The 20846-nt window shown below is 39.9% G+C and overlaps 1 protein-coding gene across 1 annotated transcript; it reads right to left on the reverse strand.

The window, feature by feature from the left end:
- Nucleotides 1–1978: 1978 nt before the first annotated feature.
- RRP15 (ribosomal RNA processing 15 homolog (S. cerevisiae)) lies at nt 1979–20288 on the reverse strand (the record flags this gene model as incomplete). The annotated part of the gene is made up of 4 exons (XM_010021667.1): nt 1979–2635; nt 16975–17176; nt 18030–18127; nt 20014–20288. Coding segments are annotated over 4 exons (728 nt in total), but the record flags the coding sequence as incomplete, so codon positions are not given.
- Nucleotides 20289–20846: the final 558 nt, after the last annotated feature.

Raw genomic sequence — 20846 nt, forward strand, 5'->3', positions numbered from 1 at the left:
GACTGGAAGGGGTAGGAGCCAAACAGAGTTTAGCTCTTCTCTTGAACTGCTAGTCCATTACAATAAAGCTTGTGAAATAAATCATCCACCAAATGCCTAAAGTTAAAATACACACTTCCACCTGCCACAAAGAGTCTGGAGCTTATTTCACTTTAGGAGGTAGTTACCAATCTAAGTTACTCTATGAGTTTCTCTGCATATGGCACAACCAAAGGACAAGGCAAAGGCAAGGTGCAGCATCAAAATCTAAAACTATTCCATATACATAATGAGTATTATGCTTCTGAAAAGGCAAGAAATGCTCTCCACTTACAGGCAGAAAGTACTGCTATGAAATGAAAGCGCAAGGTATTCTTAGCAATATCAATACACTCCATGTTTTTCTTAAATACACAAGTGACACTTAAAACATCACTTCAAAAATGCACAAGTAATACCCAAACACCCAAGTATTCTAGAAATAGTCTGAGAGTATTTTTAATGCCATAATGTCACAGTTCCTAAGAAAAACTAGATTGCTTTCCAAAAGTTTGATCTCAGGCAGATAATAGTGATATCCAACAAAAGAGCAACTGTAGATTTAAAGGTGCTGATGTAATTTTTCCACACAAACTGAGCTCTGTAGAAAGAAAGCAATATCAGATTAGACTATTATGCTGCTATTCTGCTTAAGTAGCTACTTGAAATCTATTATAGTCTATCATTGTATTGCACCAATGAGATGCCAACTCTTGCTGAACAGCTATACAGATATCTGGCCTTCAGAAGCCCGGATAACCATATGTCAAACTTCTGTGGTTTTACCACTTGATATTTTGGGTGTATGCCTTCATTTGTGATAATAAATATCAGGCCACAAACTAATGTCTCCTCAGATATCTAATATGTTTAACACTCAAAGCAGCTTGAAAATCTAAACATTTCTGCTGTTAGCTTTGAGTTCTCCTCAAAGAATTATGCTACAGTATATACACCAGATGAACACACCAGGGATAACACAAGCATTGCCAGTTGTTAGGATGGGTTTCTCTGCCATTCTGTATGTGTATTTTTTTTCTCCTGCAGTATACACAAAGATCAAACCCCCTCCCCTCCTCAGTGCCTTTGTTGGGAAAATCCAAATCCCCTGTCCTACACAGATTTCAATGCTATCTTGCATGTAAGCAGGTACAAAGGAAGGTTTGTATGCAAGACATCTGTAGAAACAGACAGAATAGTACTATGCTTTTTAAGTATCAATTAATAAGCCCCAAGGCATTTTCTTCACATCTGAAATGTGATAGAAAAGTTAAACAAATGACACAGCATCAGCCAGCCAGTCTGAAACAGAGAAGGCAGCAGAATTCAGCCCCAGCCTCTCATTTAGAACACCTTCATCACAACGCACTTCCTCTGTATGCATATGCTTCTAAAGAATATATTCTTCTTATGTATGTTAGCTTCTGCACCTTTGCAACTAAACAACCAATTAGGAGAAATTGCTATGGCTTGAACAAAGACAAACAGTGTTACCCTGACAGATGTCTTCCAAAATCTGCTACTGTTACAGTATGCACCTAAGAGGAAGGGCTTTTGTTTGACCCTTTACAGACCTCAGGAATTAGCATTGCAGCTGCCTAAACCCACAGGATGTATCCTGGAGGTCCAGCTCCGTGCTGAAAAAGGCCAGAACACCAGAACTGCAAATGAGGAAACACTGAACAGAATTTTATGCAGTATTGCTAGAAAAGCCCTCTCTCCTCCAACAAAAATAATAGCAATGATTGTCCTTTCCTCTCTTATCAGTCTCTTAGCTTATACAACTTCAGACTTGCAATGGAAAAAACTATACCTCCATATATATATAAAAATATATATATAAAACAAAATATAAAAGCCAATCAGTAGGGTCAAGTCTCTCATTTTACAATTATGTTTCCAGAATTGTCTCCAATCAAACTAATGCTCCAAGACCAGAACTATCACATTAATGGTTACTTTATTATCTACAAAACCTTTTCTGGCCAAAGTAGTAAAGACTTTAGAGGAGTCTGATAACTTTACAAGGTGACGGCATTTCTGTGTTTATTGTAAGCCATTTCTATTGTGAATTGCTAACAACTTTCAATGTGCAACGCTGATTTGGAAAAGCAGGCACACTAATACATCACTTGCCATGACTAATGTATAAACTTTTAATGACCTTGGCAAAATCAGTCTTTCATTGGGCAGGTGCCACTATTTTGACTGTACAAAATGTTTTGGAAATATGTTGAAAATTATGCATGTTTTGGAAAATATTTCAGGATTTCAGTATAGCAAATGAAGCTGTATTAAATAAAAGTCTGACATGAAGGAGAAAACACTCCAAAGTTGTGCAAGTCTTTTCCATTTTTTCTTTAAAAAGATATCCTCCAAGTGTTGTACATTCACAGAATGCTGGCTTTTTATCCAAAGAAAATAAAGAAGATAAAACATTATCTTGAATGGTTTTCAGTTCCATTCAGTCACTGTCATCTTCTTGTTTCAGACCACCTCCTTCTTCAATACTGCCCTCTCCATCGCTTTCCTTGTCCCAGTCTTTCATAGATGCTCCCATCATGAAGTCATCACGCAGTATATTCCATTCTGGACCCTCTTCAGACTTCACTTCGCCCTGAATGTTTGAGGGAAGGAGAACAGAGAAAGATGAGATCAATGTGAAAGGCAGTAAAAGATGGAAGCTCTTCTTTCAATCAAAATAACACCTCTCACACTTACAATTTGAACAGGTTATCTCTTCGTGCAAATGGTACACAGAAATACGCAGGTCAATCACAAATGACTTGATGCTAAAAAGCAAACCTGTTTTAACCAACCAATAAAAGAAATATGGGAACAAAACAATTATTCCTCATGGATGAAACAGTCAACCCTGGGCATGGCTTCCTTTATTAAAATCTTTCTTGGCAATCAGAATGGATCCATGATATCATTTATTAACCCCCAGGTGCTGCTTCATTAGAACACTTCTTGGCACATTTCTGAAACACAAATATGGATTTAATAAAGGCCTAGGCCCCCCCCCAAATTTAATATTTAACATATTCTGCGATATATGAACCAAATCCCCTTTATGTGGATTATTACCTCACTACCTGGGCTTGTCATATGGTACAAAGCTGCCTCTAAAAGAAACAAACTTGATCTACACTCAGCAAGCCAACAACACCTTACTCCAAATTTCCTACCTCTTGAAAGTGGATAAACTGAGGCCACACTACATGGACTGGTGAACAATAAAGAAAAGCAACAGGAGTGGAGTTTTAGGTTAGCACTGAAAACAGTGCTCAGTTGCAGTTCTTCGAAGTGACAGATCATGTTTGGGCAGTGCAACAGCCCCATCCTGTGGCAGCAGTTTTAAAGAACAGCTTGAAGCTATTCCTGCATTCTTACTGATGGAAAACACTAAAACCTGTTCAACGTACTGAAGGATTTCAGTGGTTTAAGACTTGGCAGCAAAACTCTTCTGAAGAACAACGTGGCCCAGTGTCCAGCAGGTAAGCAAAGAATTATCATAGCAAAGTGGAATCAGAGGCATGGAAAACAATAACCTACTTTTGCAGGCTCTTTAAAACAAAGTTAATACCTGTATCTCAGGTGTGCTTTTCCCACTCCCCTGCTCAACAGGACAGAGCTCAACTGACTCATTTAACTACCATCTCCTGATACTGTATAAACCATGGAGGTTCTCTCTCACAGCATCCTCTCCAGACACAGATTTGATGACTACATGCAAAACCCATAGTGAAAGTGTGATTGCTGCAGGCATTTGTTCATGTCTCGTATCTGTCATCCATCTAGGAATACACAATACACAGAAACATAACATATATAGGAAGATATCTGTGGAATCTCTAGCAGAAAGCAGCATCCAGAATTTAATAGAAAAAAGGAATAGAGAATGCAGGTCCATCACTGTAAATCTAACACAATGTATAGCACCAACAGAAGTTAAGTACAGAAAGTCTGCTTAAACAAGGTATGTATTTTCAATAGGCAATCAAAGAATAAATGCTAAATGTGATTTCAGCAGTTCTTTCTGAAAGAGTACTGTCACAAAAATGGGGCAAGTCTTAACACTTCCCAAAAGGAATCTCTCAGGATCCAGTCCTGAGATGGGTTTTTTTGTCGTCACAGTTGTTCTCAGTAACACCTGCTCCTAAGAGTAACTCACCCATGCCAACAATCCCCCTTTTCTCAGGGTAATGCCTTCTAACCACCTTCCACTCTTGCAGCAATTCACTTCAAATATCTAGTAAATCCTGAAATCATCTCAGACAGGGTAATCAATTACTTCGAATTAGAGAGTTATAGATAAGTAGGTCCCTTACACAGACCTTAAGGCATTCACATGGGAATAACATGTATTAGGGTAACACAGGTACTCTTGTCTGGGATGCAAGGAGATGGTAGCTTCCCCCGACACCTTCTTAAGAGTATTCAGTGGTTTTATGTTTACCTTTGCAGAGGAGGGAAAGGCTGAAAGCATTACAAAAGTCACCAAGCCGAGAGCTTCATTTATCCCAGACCTTTTGTAAATCACTGTTTGAATGTGCCATGGAGTTAAATTTGAAATACCTAAATGGAAAAAAAAGTATCTCATCTCCCTTACAAAACAATGCAATTTTCCTTTTTCTCTTGAACAATAAAACCAACAGATGTGCAGAACAGGGGTTTGGGGTTTTGCTTTTTGTTTCTAAATAGCACAAACCAATACATTCTTGTCAGCAATGACAGCAAAAGGCTCAGGGTTTGAAAAGCCCAGTGCTCAAACTCATCACAAGCTACTATTCAAGCCTTCTTTGTGGCTATGTCAAGTGAACAACAGGACAAAAGCAGGACCTCAACAAAAGAGGGATGCTGATCCTTCACAGCATTACCCACTATGTAAGGGACCACAAAGGTTTGAATAGAGTTTTACAACAAGCCCCAAGGAGAGGTAGCATGTCCATGCCTCAAAGATAAGGATTAAATGCTTGAAAGCAAATATTTAATTAATTTTAAGCAAGCCCCCCCCGCCAGTGAAGAAAACCCCACATTTCGTATCTTCATTCCTAACTCAATTACTGCTATATTTTCCCTTCAGAATAAAACCCTCCCTAAATCTATTGTAGCACAAAACATTCCTGAAGTCTTAAGAAAATACGCAGCAAGACTATTTGTATAATCAACAATTAGTTCAACTGTGACAGCACTTCCCAACTTGCTCTGTGGAAGAATGTTGATACACTTGAGTTTTCAGTGCCATAATCTGGTTTCATCTAAATAAAACTAAACTGATTCTTGGCACGTGGAAAATAAACCAGCTTTCATTCTACAACTTTTCAACCACTTTTGAACTTCCAGTCAGCTGCTTGTCCACATCTTCCACATTTCACTACAATACTGAAGTCCCCTTTGAACATCCCCAAATGAAAACAAAGCACGCTATATAAACATTAGCATGTAATGCTACATAAAGTTGGTCCTTTGGTAAGGCAAGGAGTGAAAAATTCTGGTGTTGCTTTTTTCCCCCGTCCTTTATTATACATATGTCTATTTGAATGTGTTTGTTCTTTGCCTGAAGATGTGGCATCCTATTTCAAAAGGTCTTAAAGACAGCAGTTAGTAAAGTATCTCAGGAGTTACTGGTACATGACAATGCATTTGTTATCATGAGTTGAAATAAGACAGAATAAAATGCACAGCGTGGTTACTCTAGTGCAGATACTTATATGCTGGGACAGACCAACAGTCCAGTTGAAAAGAGATGCTCTAAATAAAACAAACACCATCTTGCCTCCTGGGTGTGCCACCTAAGCTATCACAGCATTAGCTCAAGCCTGACACAAGCAGGGCTCTGCAGTCCAAACTAATTCTGGTTTGAAGACATACCCTTTAAAACCTGCACCAGGACAAGATGAACTGAAATTCTCAGCCAAGTCCTAATAAAACCATCCAAACCCAAAGCTTAGGCCTGTCACCTAGAACAAACAGCCATGCCTTGCAGGACCTGGGATAGAATTGCCTCCTGGATGCTTTTGGAGGAACTGGCCTATGAAAGCCCCATGGCATCATCAGCAGCTACATGATCAAGATCAAGTTAGAAACCTCCCTGTTTCAGTTCGTTTCTTTACAGAGCTATGCAATTCACTCTTGGTAAATGACATTACAGTAAATATCTTCAACTGAGACCTGCCAAACTCAACACCAGAGTTGTGACAGATTGCATTGCCACTCGGGTGGGAGATCGATCCTCTCTACCCCTTCTAAGTTGTCAGAAGCAGCAGTGAGATACTTGCAACTGCACATAGCTGCTTCAGTCTGCAAACAAGTGCCTTAGCTCAAAGCCTGCTTCCTTTGAAAGCTTAAGAGAATTAAGTTCAGTCTAAGTCACATTGTCATTTTCATCTGTTGCTTTACTGGCACTGCACTATTCTAAAACCAGAGCAAGAAAGTTTGCCAGAGCTTTTCAAAACCCTACACACAAGCAAACCAAAGTCCCATAATGCTTCTTGGTAAGTAATGGCATGAAAAGCTGTATCTTGAAATCAGATTGCACAGATTAAAGACAGCATTTCACTCTGCTTTCCACCAGCTCATGTCACTTGAGCATACCCATTTCTGCATAGGCAAAGCAGCACACATACATCACTGCAGAGATTTCACTACAGCCCGTGTCCAGAAGACAGTAACTGCAGGGTGTTAACAAATGAACACTTTTCAGACCTAGGAATTACAAATGGCACACGGGACTCCCATGCCTTTGCTCCGTGTACCAGATGAAATGCCACAGCTTGCAGGGCCATCTCTCATTACATCTCTCATGTCCCTGAGCTTGCAGGGCCATCTCGCTCATACAATAAATGTTTATTTGTACCTGTCAGAGAAGGAATTTCTAACATAAATATCTCTCAAGCAACAACTTTAAGCCCTGAGAAAACAATTCTAACATGTCTAATTAATTTGAACTGCCTCCCCAAGTTCCTCTGTTTTGCTCAATACAAACATCTGAGACCTTGAAACACAGGGAGGCTTTTGTCATGACAAAGTTAAAAAGCGTAACTGCCAAAATGCATTCTCACATACAGCTGACAAGTACCTTCCCAGCCAGCCTGCATCTTGGTCCCAATGACTGCTGCTATTCTGTTTCTCATCCCCATGCAAGTTGGTTTATACCTAGCTCAAAAGCCCCTAGCATAGACATACACTGGTGTGTGTTAAATCTCAATTTAATAAAATTAAAACACACTTTATAGAAGGGGGAAGGAAACTGAAAACACCAGCAAAATCATTTCTCCTAAATTCATTTGCAGGGATATCTAAGCTCACAGGCTAAGAAAGTAAGATTCCTCTAGGCTGGGAAGAAATAAAGCAAGCTGCAGCTGAAATAACTGAAGCAATGATATAAGCAGAAAACAAGATATAATGATTTTTAACAGAAGAATACTAGGATCTAATCATCAGTGCTGTTTGCAAGTTTATCTAATTTGAATTAGGGCGAGATCTTAACTATAAGAAAGGTTCCTATGTACACCCAATCCCACAGAACTGGAAACCAAGAATATAGCCTGTACTATTATGAACTTCTGAGCTTAAGTCTCACAGCAACTCACTTTGGGAAGCATTCTTGAGCTTGCAGAACATTCAAACTCCACAACAGCAGTCTATTCTGCTGCAGCATAATTCTGCACAATCATTTATTCCTTAGGGTGAGAGTTATTCAATACCCACTTGCATCCTCTAAGTGAGAAATTAGAGTGACTGAACTAAACTGCCTTGGCATCTCTGAATTGACTCTACAATATGGATATCAACAGTGACATGGGAGATTTACTCACACCACATGTCACACAGATTCTAGTGTGCACAAGAGGGAGTGTGAGTAAAGGTCACAGTGTGAGATTTACACTCACTCTTGTGCACACCGGAATCTGCACTGGCATTTCTAATAAATAAGAATGAAATGTTTTTACAGTGTGTTTTGAAACCTGTTGTTCCTGATCAAACTCCTTGGCAAGTAACACACTGGAATTATCACTACAAGCACAACAAATACTGATTTTCCTTTTGAGCATAGCCAGAAGACCACCCAGAGCTTAATGACCTGCATGAGGAATCTCCCCATCCTCATATCCTCCTCTAGGATTTACTACAACTGAGGATGTGTGAATGGGAAGGAATGCTTTGGGTTGGCATGCAGAGGCTTAAACACGCCCCAACCTTAAGAGGGGTCAGAACTGAATCACGGAATTTCTAAAAACAAATATTCAACTGGACTTAAGAAAATTCATTAGCACTGTTATTAAATGCTCAATTGCAAAGAGGAATCACAGAAAGTGCTTATGCGAGAACACATTTCTTCAGCCTTAGCTCATCAGAAACCTCACAGATCAGTATTTCTCTAAGGAAAAGCAAAAACAGTTTAAGAACTCAAGCATAACACAGGCCCCTTCTGCATACAGGGTGCTCCGGAACTCCTCAGCCTGTGCTGTGCTTCAGCCACTTTGGGAAACCCTTGGCTGCACAAGGAATTTTACCAGCCTGTAGTAAGGAAGATGTGATGGAATTTAAAGATCAGATTAAATATTATACAAATCTACAACATCCTTGTTGCAAGTTGCACAGTTCCCAAACCACGTTGAACCTGGAAAATACGCAGATAGAGCAAGAGCACCTAGTAAAAAGCATCTGGTCAAGACCTTCGATGTGCTACACCTCAGGAGTCAAGTATATGTCTTTCATATATAATGTCTTTCAACAATCTACTTTAGACAAACATTTTTGAGTCACAACAGATTTTTCTCAGATGTCACCCACTTATGCGCTGTATCAGTTGGGTACCTGAAACCTTCTGCAGGTTTCTGTAACAACTTGCCTGCTAGCACAGTAAGAAAACATGCACAGTAAGGAAACATGCAGGCCCCTGGCTGTTTGGGAGTATATTTTGATCCTTTTTAAGAATAAATTAGCATCTTGCAGGTTTTAGAATAGAATGTGACTCAAGATTATTCCCTACAAACAATGCTGAAATATCCTCTGGTTTTCGTTATGATTCAGCAAGAGGTACAACAGAGCAAGTCCCAGAAGGCTGTCTGTAACAGCAAAAGCTGCAGTAATGACCAAGTCCTTCACTTCCAGCACTTAAGAAATCATCTCTCAGAGTAGCTGATGAGGAAGAAGTGGGGCTAATAAAAAGCCTCCTCTTCCTGACTCAGGATTTCCACTTACATGAGGCCCAAAACAAGGACAGGTATCCAAAAAACTATGAGGCACGAAGGGAAGAAAATAGGGGAAAAATAAAATAGAACTAGCTTTTATGCAATTTTATTACAAAATATGAAATACTGAAGTTTTTATGACTACTAAGCAGCTTGTCTGGATAAACCTCCCTACCCTCATTGCTCCTGCTTTTACTTAAATGACTTTCTCAACATATCCTAAATGCTTCCAAATCCAAGGCTCTTTAATTTTATATTCCTGTTATTTCCCCTCACACTATTGTGGGTGAGTGGCAAACTCATTAAGCAACAGACCATACTCCTCAACACTCCCAGCCCACTTTCTAAAAGCAGTTCAAACTTTTAAAGCAAATATGTCATCTGCTCGCAATCCCAATCCCTTATCTTTAACCATCTGGCTATCCTTTCTCTCCATTTCTAACCCTTACACTTCCACATTTCTGTATGGGTTTTCCCAATGCCTGCAGGTGGAGGAGAAATGGCACAGACCACATGCAGAACACCGTCCAAGGTTCAGCAACAAGCCGAAAAGAGATCAGACTCGTAATAACAAGTAGGATTAAAAAGAAAAGAAGAAGTGTTTTTTCTAAGCTTTCAGTAAATTTAAGAAACAGTCATTAAGAACTGGCCAGATTTTCCCATAGAAGAAACACAAACCAAACCTGAATTTGACAACCTTCTACTCACTGGAAGCATTTTGACCCACCACTCCTGAAGTCTACCAAGATAAATAGATGAGTAGGTGCCCACAGACATCATTTATAATACACATCTGCTAGTTCAACACTTTGGAAATCAGAACATTTTATATCATAATAAAACTTCAAAGTAAGAGAATCACTTTTGAAGATAATTTCCAATAGAAAATGCCTAGATGGGGGAAAGAAACTGGTTCAGATAGACAAGCTCCACCCGATCCTTCCTATTTCCAGAGCACACTTGTTTTATAAAGCCTTACGAAATGTTTAGATGTGCTTTTCTCTAAGTACACTGCCCTGCCTACAAGAGTTATGAACAAAGCCAAAAGTGGAGAGCTGCTTTTGTAAGTCTTCCAGCTCAATTTACCAGATAAAATTCTAATAGGATTTGACTTTTTAAGCTTTGTACTCTTACAGGGGGATCAAAAGAAGATGTATACCATGAGTTTTTCAAATGTGGTTGGTTTAGACCTGGTTTTATGGAAAAAAAGCCCTGCAACATCTTCTGGGAAAAACCAAACACCGTCATAGTATCCTGTGCATTAAGAAACAAACAGCAAAGCAAGCTAATTTCAAATATAACAGATGGAGCTGTCTCAGTGTTGCCTGACATTTCAATCACAAGTCCCTGTTTATATTCGCTTACAAAATTTGCCAAACTTCAATACTTCATGCTGAAGGCTTCTGTGATGTTTCCACTAAAATCATTCTTTTTAACAGAAAGATCAACGTAAGATGTTTTGTCTACAGCTCTAAGGAGGAAAGAGACAAACATTTCCTACAGCCATCGATTCAAACCTTGCATCATTCATTCTTTCTGAACGTAAAAGATCAGTTAAGGATGTATTCTGGAACTGGGAATGTGTCTTTTGCTATCTCCATGAATATTTTCCCATATCTGGCCAAGTTATAAACATCTGGAGGACTGCCCTTCCCAGACCTCAGGTCATCACCTCAGTAGATACGATAGGTATTTATTACCCAGTTTCTCTTGAGATATCTGTCCTCACTGATCACACACTATCTGCACCTCAGAAGACAGTACTTAACTGGACCATGTGTGACTCCTGGTGACAAATGGGGACGAGGTATTTCTGTGTGTGCAGTTGTCAGGGTTGCTCTCACTTGAGGCACCAGGACACTAGGCTGTGTGCTTGGCCCTTGGGTACACGGGAAGAGAACCTGGCAAGAACATCAAGCATGAAGAGGATAAAAAAAGAGGTTGATGGAAACAGAGTGCAAAATCACAGTCTTTTTCCCATTCTGACTTCTGACTGAGTATATGAAAGAGAGAGCAGAAAGGGAAATCTGAGGATAAAAACACAGGGAAAAGGGTGAACCTAGTGAAATACAGGTGTCACACATCCCATAATCCTCTTATCTAGCACTGAACTCAGTGTCAAATTCTTCACATCTATAAATCAAATACACATTTAAATATTGACAAAGACCTGCATTCCCATGTTAACAAAGATGTGTGTTACTAGCTATGACAACAGGGAACCGAGCTCGTAAATCTTAGAAACCTAACCCTGCTGATGACCCAAACTAGGTAAGTCAATACATCTTCCTGTAAAAGATTTAAAACAAAAACATTGCCATCAAACAACTTCTAGTACTGGACAACAACCCTTTACCTTAATGAACATAAAGAATTTGAGATACACAAACTGGTGGCAGGCTGTATTGCATTTATCCCTCAGGATAAAAAAAAATCAGAATACAGCATACAATTCGGTAGTCAGCAACCTTCTGGTAAAAACCAAAAAACTACATTAAAAAGCATCAGCTCCAAATGTAGAGGGGGTGATATTCAAGGGAATATACACACATTTGGGAAAGATGGATATGAATGCACTAAATATAAAGGAATCCAAATTCACAGAACCATAGAACGGGTTGAGCTGGAAGGGACCTTAAAGCTCACCCAGTTCCAACCCCCTGCCATGGGCAGGGACACCTTCCACTAGAGCAGGTTGCTCCAAGCCCCCGTGTCCAACCTGGCCTTGAACACGGCCAGGGATGGGACAGCAACAGCTTCTCTGGGCACCCTGTGCCAGGGCCTCACCATCCTCATAATAAAGAATTTCTTCATAATGTCTAATCTAAATCTACCTTCTTTCAGTTTAAAGTCATTCCTCCTTGCCCTATCACTACATGCCCTTGCAAAAAGTCTCTCTCTAGCTTTCTTTTAGGTCCCCTTTAGGTACTGGAAGACTGTTACAAGGTCTCCCCTTACAGAGCCTTCTCCTCTCCATGCTGAACAAGCCCAGCTCTCTCAGCCTGTCTCCACAGCAGAGCTGCTCCAGCCCCCCCAGCATCTCCGTGGCCTCCTCTGGACTCATTCAAGCAGGTCCAAGTCCCTCTTGTGTTGGGGAATCAAGAGCTGAATGCAGTGCTCCAGGTGGGGGTCTCATGAGAGTGGAGTAGATACTCCTGTGCATGTGACGAGAAGGCATTTATTAGAACTGGGAGAACACATCTACTCTGGCAGCAGCTGAACTAAATTACTACTTGGCTGCACCCTCAAATCTGCTGGAACACATGCACACCTGGTTACTCCTTCAATTAGTTGTGTAAAACCAGCACACAACAGCTGTAGTAATAAACTTCTGCTACTCTGCAATGTCATTATCACCTAAGAAAAAACATTTCCTTACTACTGTCCCTCCAAACAGGTGGGATGAGAATGGATGAAAACAAGATTTTCCATACACACACTCCCCCAATTTGTATACCGTGGAAGAAAGCAGAGCAACATGGCAATGGCCAGTACTTACAAAGCTGCAAGAAGGAGGCAGTCACTCTCACAGGTTTTAAACATATCCAATATTAAGCTGGAAAACACATTTATATCCCCATCTAAAATGAAAGTCCCCATGCCAATTCTTGTGTCCCAACAAGAACAGCAAAGTCAGAAGTGTAGGACTCCTCCTGCCCTTGAACAATCTTTGAACTACCGTTTAAAGTATTTATGAATATTAAAAGTCTTATGAAGAAACATCTATGTAAACCTGTAGTAAAATAAACCTAAGTCTAATCACTGTGTTTACAAACTACACAAACACACCAGGAGTGTTTATAACATACACTTCAGGCAGAAGGAACATATCTGGAAAAGCATTTAATTTCAAGTCCCATATGAGCAATAGCTGATATGAAATAGCTCTTGTATTCTCTGCTCATCTTCCTTCCCATCAATAAATTATTTTAGAATAGGTACTATTTTGAGACCAATACACCAATTTTTTCCAGATGTCAACACAACGCAGGAAGCAAAATTGTACCTTCAAGTCATGTAGTCAGAATGGTTTACCTTGCTGATTACAATTACCTTGCACTATTTGGATCATGGTTACTGAAGCAGACCAGGAAATCCTGCACTGAAATCCTCTGCCACAGATCTGGTGTAAGGAAACTTACAGATTGAAGCAAACACAGATGAATCAGAAAACCATGCTACAAAGGTCTTATTCAAAGGTTGATGAGTACAGGTTACGCTTATCACAAAATATCTTTCATGCCAGTTATTTATACGTCATTGGAAAATGTTTTACCACCTCAGTAATGCTTTACACAGAGTATCACTAACGACAAGAAAAAAGTCAAGATGAGAGTTTCTGGTGCTGAATGACCCTGTTGTAACTGACATGAAGCAAGAGAGAAGAGCTGAGGCTGATCCAGGAATATTAACTCTGAATTTCTTTGTTTTCTTACAATGATGATTTCAAAACCTCATGTAATTCACTACATCAGTCAACACGTCTGTGCAGCTCTAAGAGATCAGAAACTTCACTCAGTCTTGGAAGCAAAGATAGTTCCATAAACCATAATCCTAAAAAAACACCCAGAAATTTCTTAAGCACCTAAAGAAAACAAAGGATTCCTACAAGGAATCTTCTCCTGCCACTACCTGCTTCTGTATTTCTTCTATAGACATAAAGATGGCCTCTCTAGGGCTGGAAAGACAGCATCTCCAACATGTACCTTTCTTAAACCTCTAGTTTAGTAATGTTCCTTACAGTATCTTACAGGTGGGAAGCTGCAAGATACAACCAACACATACTGAAATGAAAATCTGGTCTGTATGGATTGTGTAGAGCAGATTGAAAGCTCTCATATCTCCCAATAAATGCTTCCTCCCAAAAAAAAAAAAAACAGAGGGAAAATATTACATAAGTCAGCTGGCTCAGCAAGGATTAAGAAATACCTTGATAAACAGCTAATGATATCAAAGGCAAAGCTTCTGGCTCCAGCTCACAAAAGTAATTACTCCCATCTGGGCACACAAAACCCCAAGAAGGGCTACAGTTTCACATGGCACAGGAAAACGTTCACAGCCTTATAGTCTTTCTTTCATAGCTACACTGGCTGGGTGTACACCAAGTAATATTTAGGCCATTGGCTAAAAGTATACAAGGCTATAAACAACACGCTCATGGGGCACAGGTTGCCCATCCTCCTCCCCATCAGTGCTTGAAGCTGATGGAAATAGAGAACAAACTTTAAGTGCTGTGCTGCTGTGAAATCCCACTGCTGTAGGTGGGCCTTTGCAGAGCATTTGATTTCTTTTTCTCACCCATACACACACTTGACTAAACAGTCGGTCAACCACAAAAGAGAGTTTTAAGGGGTTTCTTCAACAACCTCTAGCATTTGGAAGAAGTCACCAACAGAAGCAGCGAACTGTAGAGTAAGAAAAAGCATTTGCCCATTCTCACAAATATAGTCAGGTCTCCTTTCATAATCTCACGAGGCTGGAGCTTAGAAAGGTTTGCTTTCACTGGTAAAACTTCATTCTGCTATTTTTAAAATATTTTTCCTGCTTACTTCTTGTTTTATGTGGGTGGGGTAGTGTTTTTATTGTTCCAGACTGCATTTTAATTGATGGCAGAGTGCCTGGAGTTTGGGATTGGCATCTCTTCCATTGTTTTTGTTGAGATAAATAAATGTATTTCCCCTCTTTTTTAAAAAATTAAGTACATGCCATACTCTCAACTGCTAAAAACAAAGAAGGCTGCTTAAAAAAAAAAAAACCAAACCAAACAACCAAACAGAAGCTTTCAGATGGCACAAACAATCTACCAAACTCCTGTTGCAAGGAATTCGCCATCCAAAAGCATCATTCATGCTTAATTACCCTCTGAAAACCCTCAAAGACCAACCAGCAGAGATATTACAGTGGAGAACAGCAGTAGTGTTCAGTGTAATTCTGAGGAGGAGACTGAAGATCAGATTTTGGCCTCAACATCAAGCATCAACAGCTACAAGTATGGGAACCTGCTAAGTGGGTAAGATACGTTGTCAAGAGAAAATAAGGCAGATTAAGAACAGCTTGAAAATGAGTTATTGAAGAGTTTGGTTCAGTACTGAATAGCCACTAAAGCAAATGCAACAAGGGAGAGAGGGAGTGGGATGGTCTATACAAGCAGACAAGGTTATTCAAAAAACATCCCAACCAAAACCACCAGCCCCTTCCCCAAACCTGCAAGAAGAACCTTATATTCATGAAAAACTCCAAAATCTCAAGGTTTTGTAGCAGCACCTCTATCAATACTCAAACCCAACAGTAACTAGCCAGCATCTAAAGCATCTCCAGAGCACTTTAATGGAAATATGCTGTTAATGATGCTGCCAAAATAAGCTGCTTTTAAATGTAGAGAAACATTCGCTATATATGTTTTCTGACCTAGTAATTAGAAAATTGCCCTGCTACAATCTGAGACAGATTAGAAAAGTCCTAGTTTTTGCTCAGCTATTGATTCAATGCCTACTACAATAGTACTTGGCACTGCTATCACTCCAATGTTGTTCTGCTATTCCAGGGGAGAAAAAAACCCCAACCAAACCCCAAACCTAAACCACACACACGCATGACCCCCACCCCAAACAAGCAAGCTGGAATTACTTAGGGAGAAATAAAGTGTCAGCACCAAGCTAAATTGTTCTCATTATCTGAACAATTTTAAAAAATACTTTAATATTACATTTGCATGGAAGTTGTATGAGCTCTTCATGCCAGGCAGTGTTTCAGCATGCTCCCCAAGTGCACACAAACAAAAAACATATGACAAACTGTTGTCTCCCAACTGATTAAAGTATTTCTTCCTGGCACAGAAAAGCACTTAGTTAACTACTGTGAGTCCAGGCCAAGAGAAGTATTCCACCCACTACCAAGCACAAAGTTCAAACCTGAACACAAATACACTCCAAAAACAGGCAGCTTCTGAAACACAAGAAAGAGTATGTCAGAGCAACTTGTTTTCAACCCTAAAGCTACTTGGTAAGTTGAAAGAACTAATAAAGACTTGGATGAGTCCAACTATACTGTGTCTCTCCTGAGCACATTTGGAAAAAGTAGAATGTGTTAAAATACTTCTTTTCAAAACATTCTAACAGCAATAAAGCCACATCAGCCTAAAACACACACAGAATTAGGGAAATAAAAGTGCACATATAATGATTAGTATGTCTCAGTTTCTTTCTATTTTGTATTCACTTGTATGGCAAAGCCTTTCAGTTCCAGATGCCATAATCATCCAGAGAAGTGAGTCTGAAATGCCCCAAATTGTCAGTACATGCAAGCAGTACAGACTAATACACCATGTAAGATAAAAACCCCTGTGCCTTTAACAGTTTTAAAGAGCTGATAACTATCACTGGCTAAATTCCAAATGTCACAATACACTAAAATCTAGCAGTTCAGTTGATGGTTGGTGCAAAATCCACAATAAAATCCACTTTTTCACATTCTTTTTTTAAACACACAGCTAAACCAAGTCATTTCTACACAAGGCTTGAAGTCTTATAAGGAAAACTTCCAATGTTTTATGCCTTGAAACTCAAAAACCAGGGAAAACAGGCTAAGAGCTACTTGCTCCCTTCCTAGTTAGTCTCAATAAAACCCAGGCACTTGGATCACATCTGCTCTGAAGAGCAGGTACATTAATGGACAACAACTGTCGGACAAAACACTGTTGGACAAAAACTGAGAAGGGATCTTGTGTGCATTTTTTCTCCCAGACAAAGCCTACCTGTTTATTTTTTGTGGCCTTTCCAGCAGGATTCTTGCTTCCTTTAGCACCCTCTGCATTTCTCAAGACATCGATGAAATCTTTCTTTGAAACAGATGACAGCAGTTTAGCACGCTGCCTGTCAGATGTCCCAGCTTTCTTCACCTTCTCATCAATGTTCTTTTGGTGTGTCCTGACAGCATTAAATAACTGTACAACTCCTCTGGGATGGGGAAAAAAAAACCACACCAACAAAACAAAGTTTTTAACTCAAGTTCCCTTTATGGAAATGAATCCCCTGCCTAAGCAATGGATCACTGAAAATGCTGGATGGCTTCTAGCTCCCCAAAATGGTTACTCGGAACCTCAATTAAGAAGTACCATTTACTACAGCATAAGAGACTTTCTGTTTTCACTCTTCCTTCACACTTACTGCTAGGAATTGGTAACAAACAAATCCACAAGGAACTATTCAGACCCTGAAGTAAGCACTGTAACACAGCACTAAGGTAAGTTCAAGAACATTTTCATCCCCAGGAGCATGTTACTTGTCCTACACTCAGCTATTAAATTCTTCAGGCAAGCTCTTAAGGGCAGCTGAAGTAGAGGGACAAGGCAGATGACTGAGTAAGGAGACAGATACGGACAGCACATCAAGGTATTCGACTAGTTCCGTGACACCAAACTACCACAATGCAGAACAGGCAACTGAACTTAAGACGTGGATCTGGTGAATCCTCTGTGGAGAAGGAAAAACCAGAGCAGTAGAAGCAACTGTTGTGCATTTTGAAAGCATTAAATTAACAAAATGAGGGGATTCAGCAAAGCACTTCTGTTAAGCAAACATTAAATTCCCATCTAAATTTTTACTCTTTCATAAAGCTTCCGAAATCCTTTGTTGAACTTGATATTGTACAATGCAGACCAGTATATAAATCACTTGACTCCTAGTAGGCACTTCTTAAGAGTTCAGTCTGATTGGAAACAGATTAGCTGCACAGGACTTTTCTTCCCCTTTTCCTCTTCTTTTCGTTATACATACATGTATAAAGAAAGCATTCAGAAAAACTCTTTACCTTGTGGCAATTCTCTGAAGATTTCTTTCTCTGTCTCGGTCTTTGACAACATCTGGCTTCACTCGGCACATCATTTCCCACTCCCGCTTTTTATCGAGCTGCGATATAAATATTGTGATGTGAAACAACATGGACATTTGAGAATGCAGCATACTTTGATAGAGTATGTAGCAGGAGGAAAAGAAATAAAAGATAAATCAACAAAGCTCAGTTTGGTTTGAGAGTAAGGGGCTGGACAGCAGGTCTCAAGGCAAGACTCTTGCACTGACACATCAAAGGCCATGGTCAAATCTTAAGGTCACTTTTGTAGCAAAAGGAAAGACTCACACCAGAGCAATGCCTCTGGCTCAAAACAAGCAGAAAGAGTCTAAAACAATACCTCAAATGCTTTCACACTGACTGCTATAGGCAAGGAAATTATTCAGAGATAGCTTTCAACTACAAGACTTCACAAGCTGATCACAGAGAAAGTTATAAATAATAAAATCCTGGGTCTATCAAGACCCATGTTGCATTTTGAGCCTTGGGAATTTGACTTCCCCACTGAATTAATCACAGTACAGCACTGTGACCAACAGTGAAACACAGCAAAGGTTACAACAAGCAGAACAAGAGGAAGAGCACCAAGTGCCCACTGGAGAACAGCAACTGTGTACAACGCTGATTTTTGCTGGGGTTTTTTTTTTGGAGTCTCTGTTTCAAAACCAAACCAATCTGCTTTCCCATTTCCAGAAGCCACAATACCACCAGCTTTATTTTTGTTACAATAGGAGAACATTGTATTTCCCCAGCCTCTGCCTCAGGAGTAAGGCAGTGAATTTTTTTTTCCTCTCTTTTAACAGTTTAACAGTATTCTAAGCCTGGTGATGTTGCGCTAAGTCTGTTTTATGCAAGGAGTCTTTCATGCAATTTCAGAGCCCTTGTCTTTATAATTCCAGGCAGACTACTACGAATTTGTGAGTTTATGACCATGTTTTGGCCTTTGATCAAAAGAACTGCCCTATTCTAGCTTCCATCAGCAAGAAATTAATGGAAGGCAGACTATTCTAAAGTATTTCTAAGGGTAAACAAGTCAGTTTGGGGACCTGCAACCCACCTCTGCTTTGCAGTCATCTCACACACTTACTGGATGAGAACAGGTATTTAGGACAACTGTAACTGAGCAGATGCTGAACTGAAACTCCCTGTATTTAAAAGGCAGGCCATGGCATAACCACAGCATGTCCCAAACTGTCAGATGGATAACCTGGTTATCCCATTGAAACACAACTGGTATGATGAGACATCAGAACTATTAATGTATTTTTAGCCTGAAGGCAAATCAATCACAGCCTGGAAATTAAAAGTTCCACTAAAGACACAAACAAATTAGTTAATTGCCAACAGAGTTTTGTTTTCTTCATAGCAGTTTCGGAACCAGAAGCAATTTAGGGCATAGGCATTATAACAGAAAACTCTACCAGGGAAATCGTGGAGGGGAACAAACAAGGATTTGCAACCACATCAGTGATTAATGCAATCTCAACCTATAGGTATTTGATTTTGGAAACCACAGCAGAATTTAAATGAAAGCAGTTTTCTTCTTTCTCCCTCTCACTTTCAGTGAGAGAGAACTATTTCAACTTGTGATGCCAACAAAGTGAATTATAGCCCAAATGAACAACAGCAATTAGAAACCTAAGCTTAAAGCAGCTGCTTTCACCCTCTCAAGAAGAAACACACCTGAAGTTGACAGCCTGGAACAGTCCTGCTGCCAAAGATCATCCTGCCTGATGGCCCAGAAAAAGCAGTAAGGGAAAAAGCCCTACAGCATGACTGTCTGGAAAGTAAAAAAACAATTTGAAGCTACTTGAGATCACTGTGGAGGAGAGATTCCAAAACCGAGACAGTCTGAGATCATTCTCCCAGATCCCCACTAAGGGAATCTTCCATATATCTCCATCTGATTGTGACAGCACAATGAAATACTGCCTCTTTTCCTCACCTTCATCCTCTTCTCCAGCCTTTCTTGTTTTTCCTTTGCTTTCTCTTTCTCCAGGTTTTTATTCTTGGCCAAGATGGTGGACTTGTTTTGTGGAATCTTTTTGTTGAGCACTTTTGCCATGGCATCTGCCCAGCCTGCACTTGGGCCAGCTTCGGAGCTTGTTGCCTCTTCAACCTCATTGCCAAGGGCTGCTGTTTCATCTTCATCATCACCATCCAGGGCTTCACCTCCTGATGAGTAGCTGTCTTCTGGAAGCCCTGAGCTTAACTCTGAATCTAGGGGTAAAAAAAAGGAACAACACAGAAAATGTATCAGGAGTTCTGTTTCTAGTAAGGATGCATGACTAGCATAATTTGTTCCATATGTAAATGTTATTCGAGTTCAGGGCCATGTACTGCTTGCTGTCACTGAATTAACTGAATTCCTCAAGCAGGCATACACCACCATAATGAATTTATTAGAAAGCATCCAGTGCAAGTGCTTGCTCATCTCACTGATGATTTAAAGTGATTTATGAGGTTGGATAAAAGGGAAAAGGCAGCCTTGGATATTTATTATTAGATTAATGAATAATTTGATGTTTAGGAGTGGTAATTTCAGGGAAAAAAATGTATTTTCTGGTTCAACAATTGTAATGCATAAATGCATACACACGCAGCTACACACACAAACTGCAACAGTGACATCTAGTGTTTAAATGCAAACAGCCACATGGATGAAAATGGGGGGGGGGGCATTTCTTGCATGAAAGCAAAATTTGCTCAAGGAAAATAACACCAGCAAAACCCCCCTTATTCCCTAAGTATAATGAACACAGAGGGGAGACTGTGCTG

Source organism: Nestor notabilis, unplaced genomic scaffold (genome assembly GCF_000696875.1).
Source record: "Nestor notabilis isolate BGI_N333 unplaced genomic scaffold, ASM69687v1 scaffold119, whole genome shotgun sequence".
Classification (NCBI taxonomy): Eukaryota; Metazoa; Chordata; class Aves; order Psittaciformes; family Psittacidae; genus Nestor; species Nestor notabilis.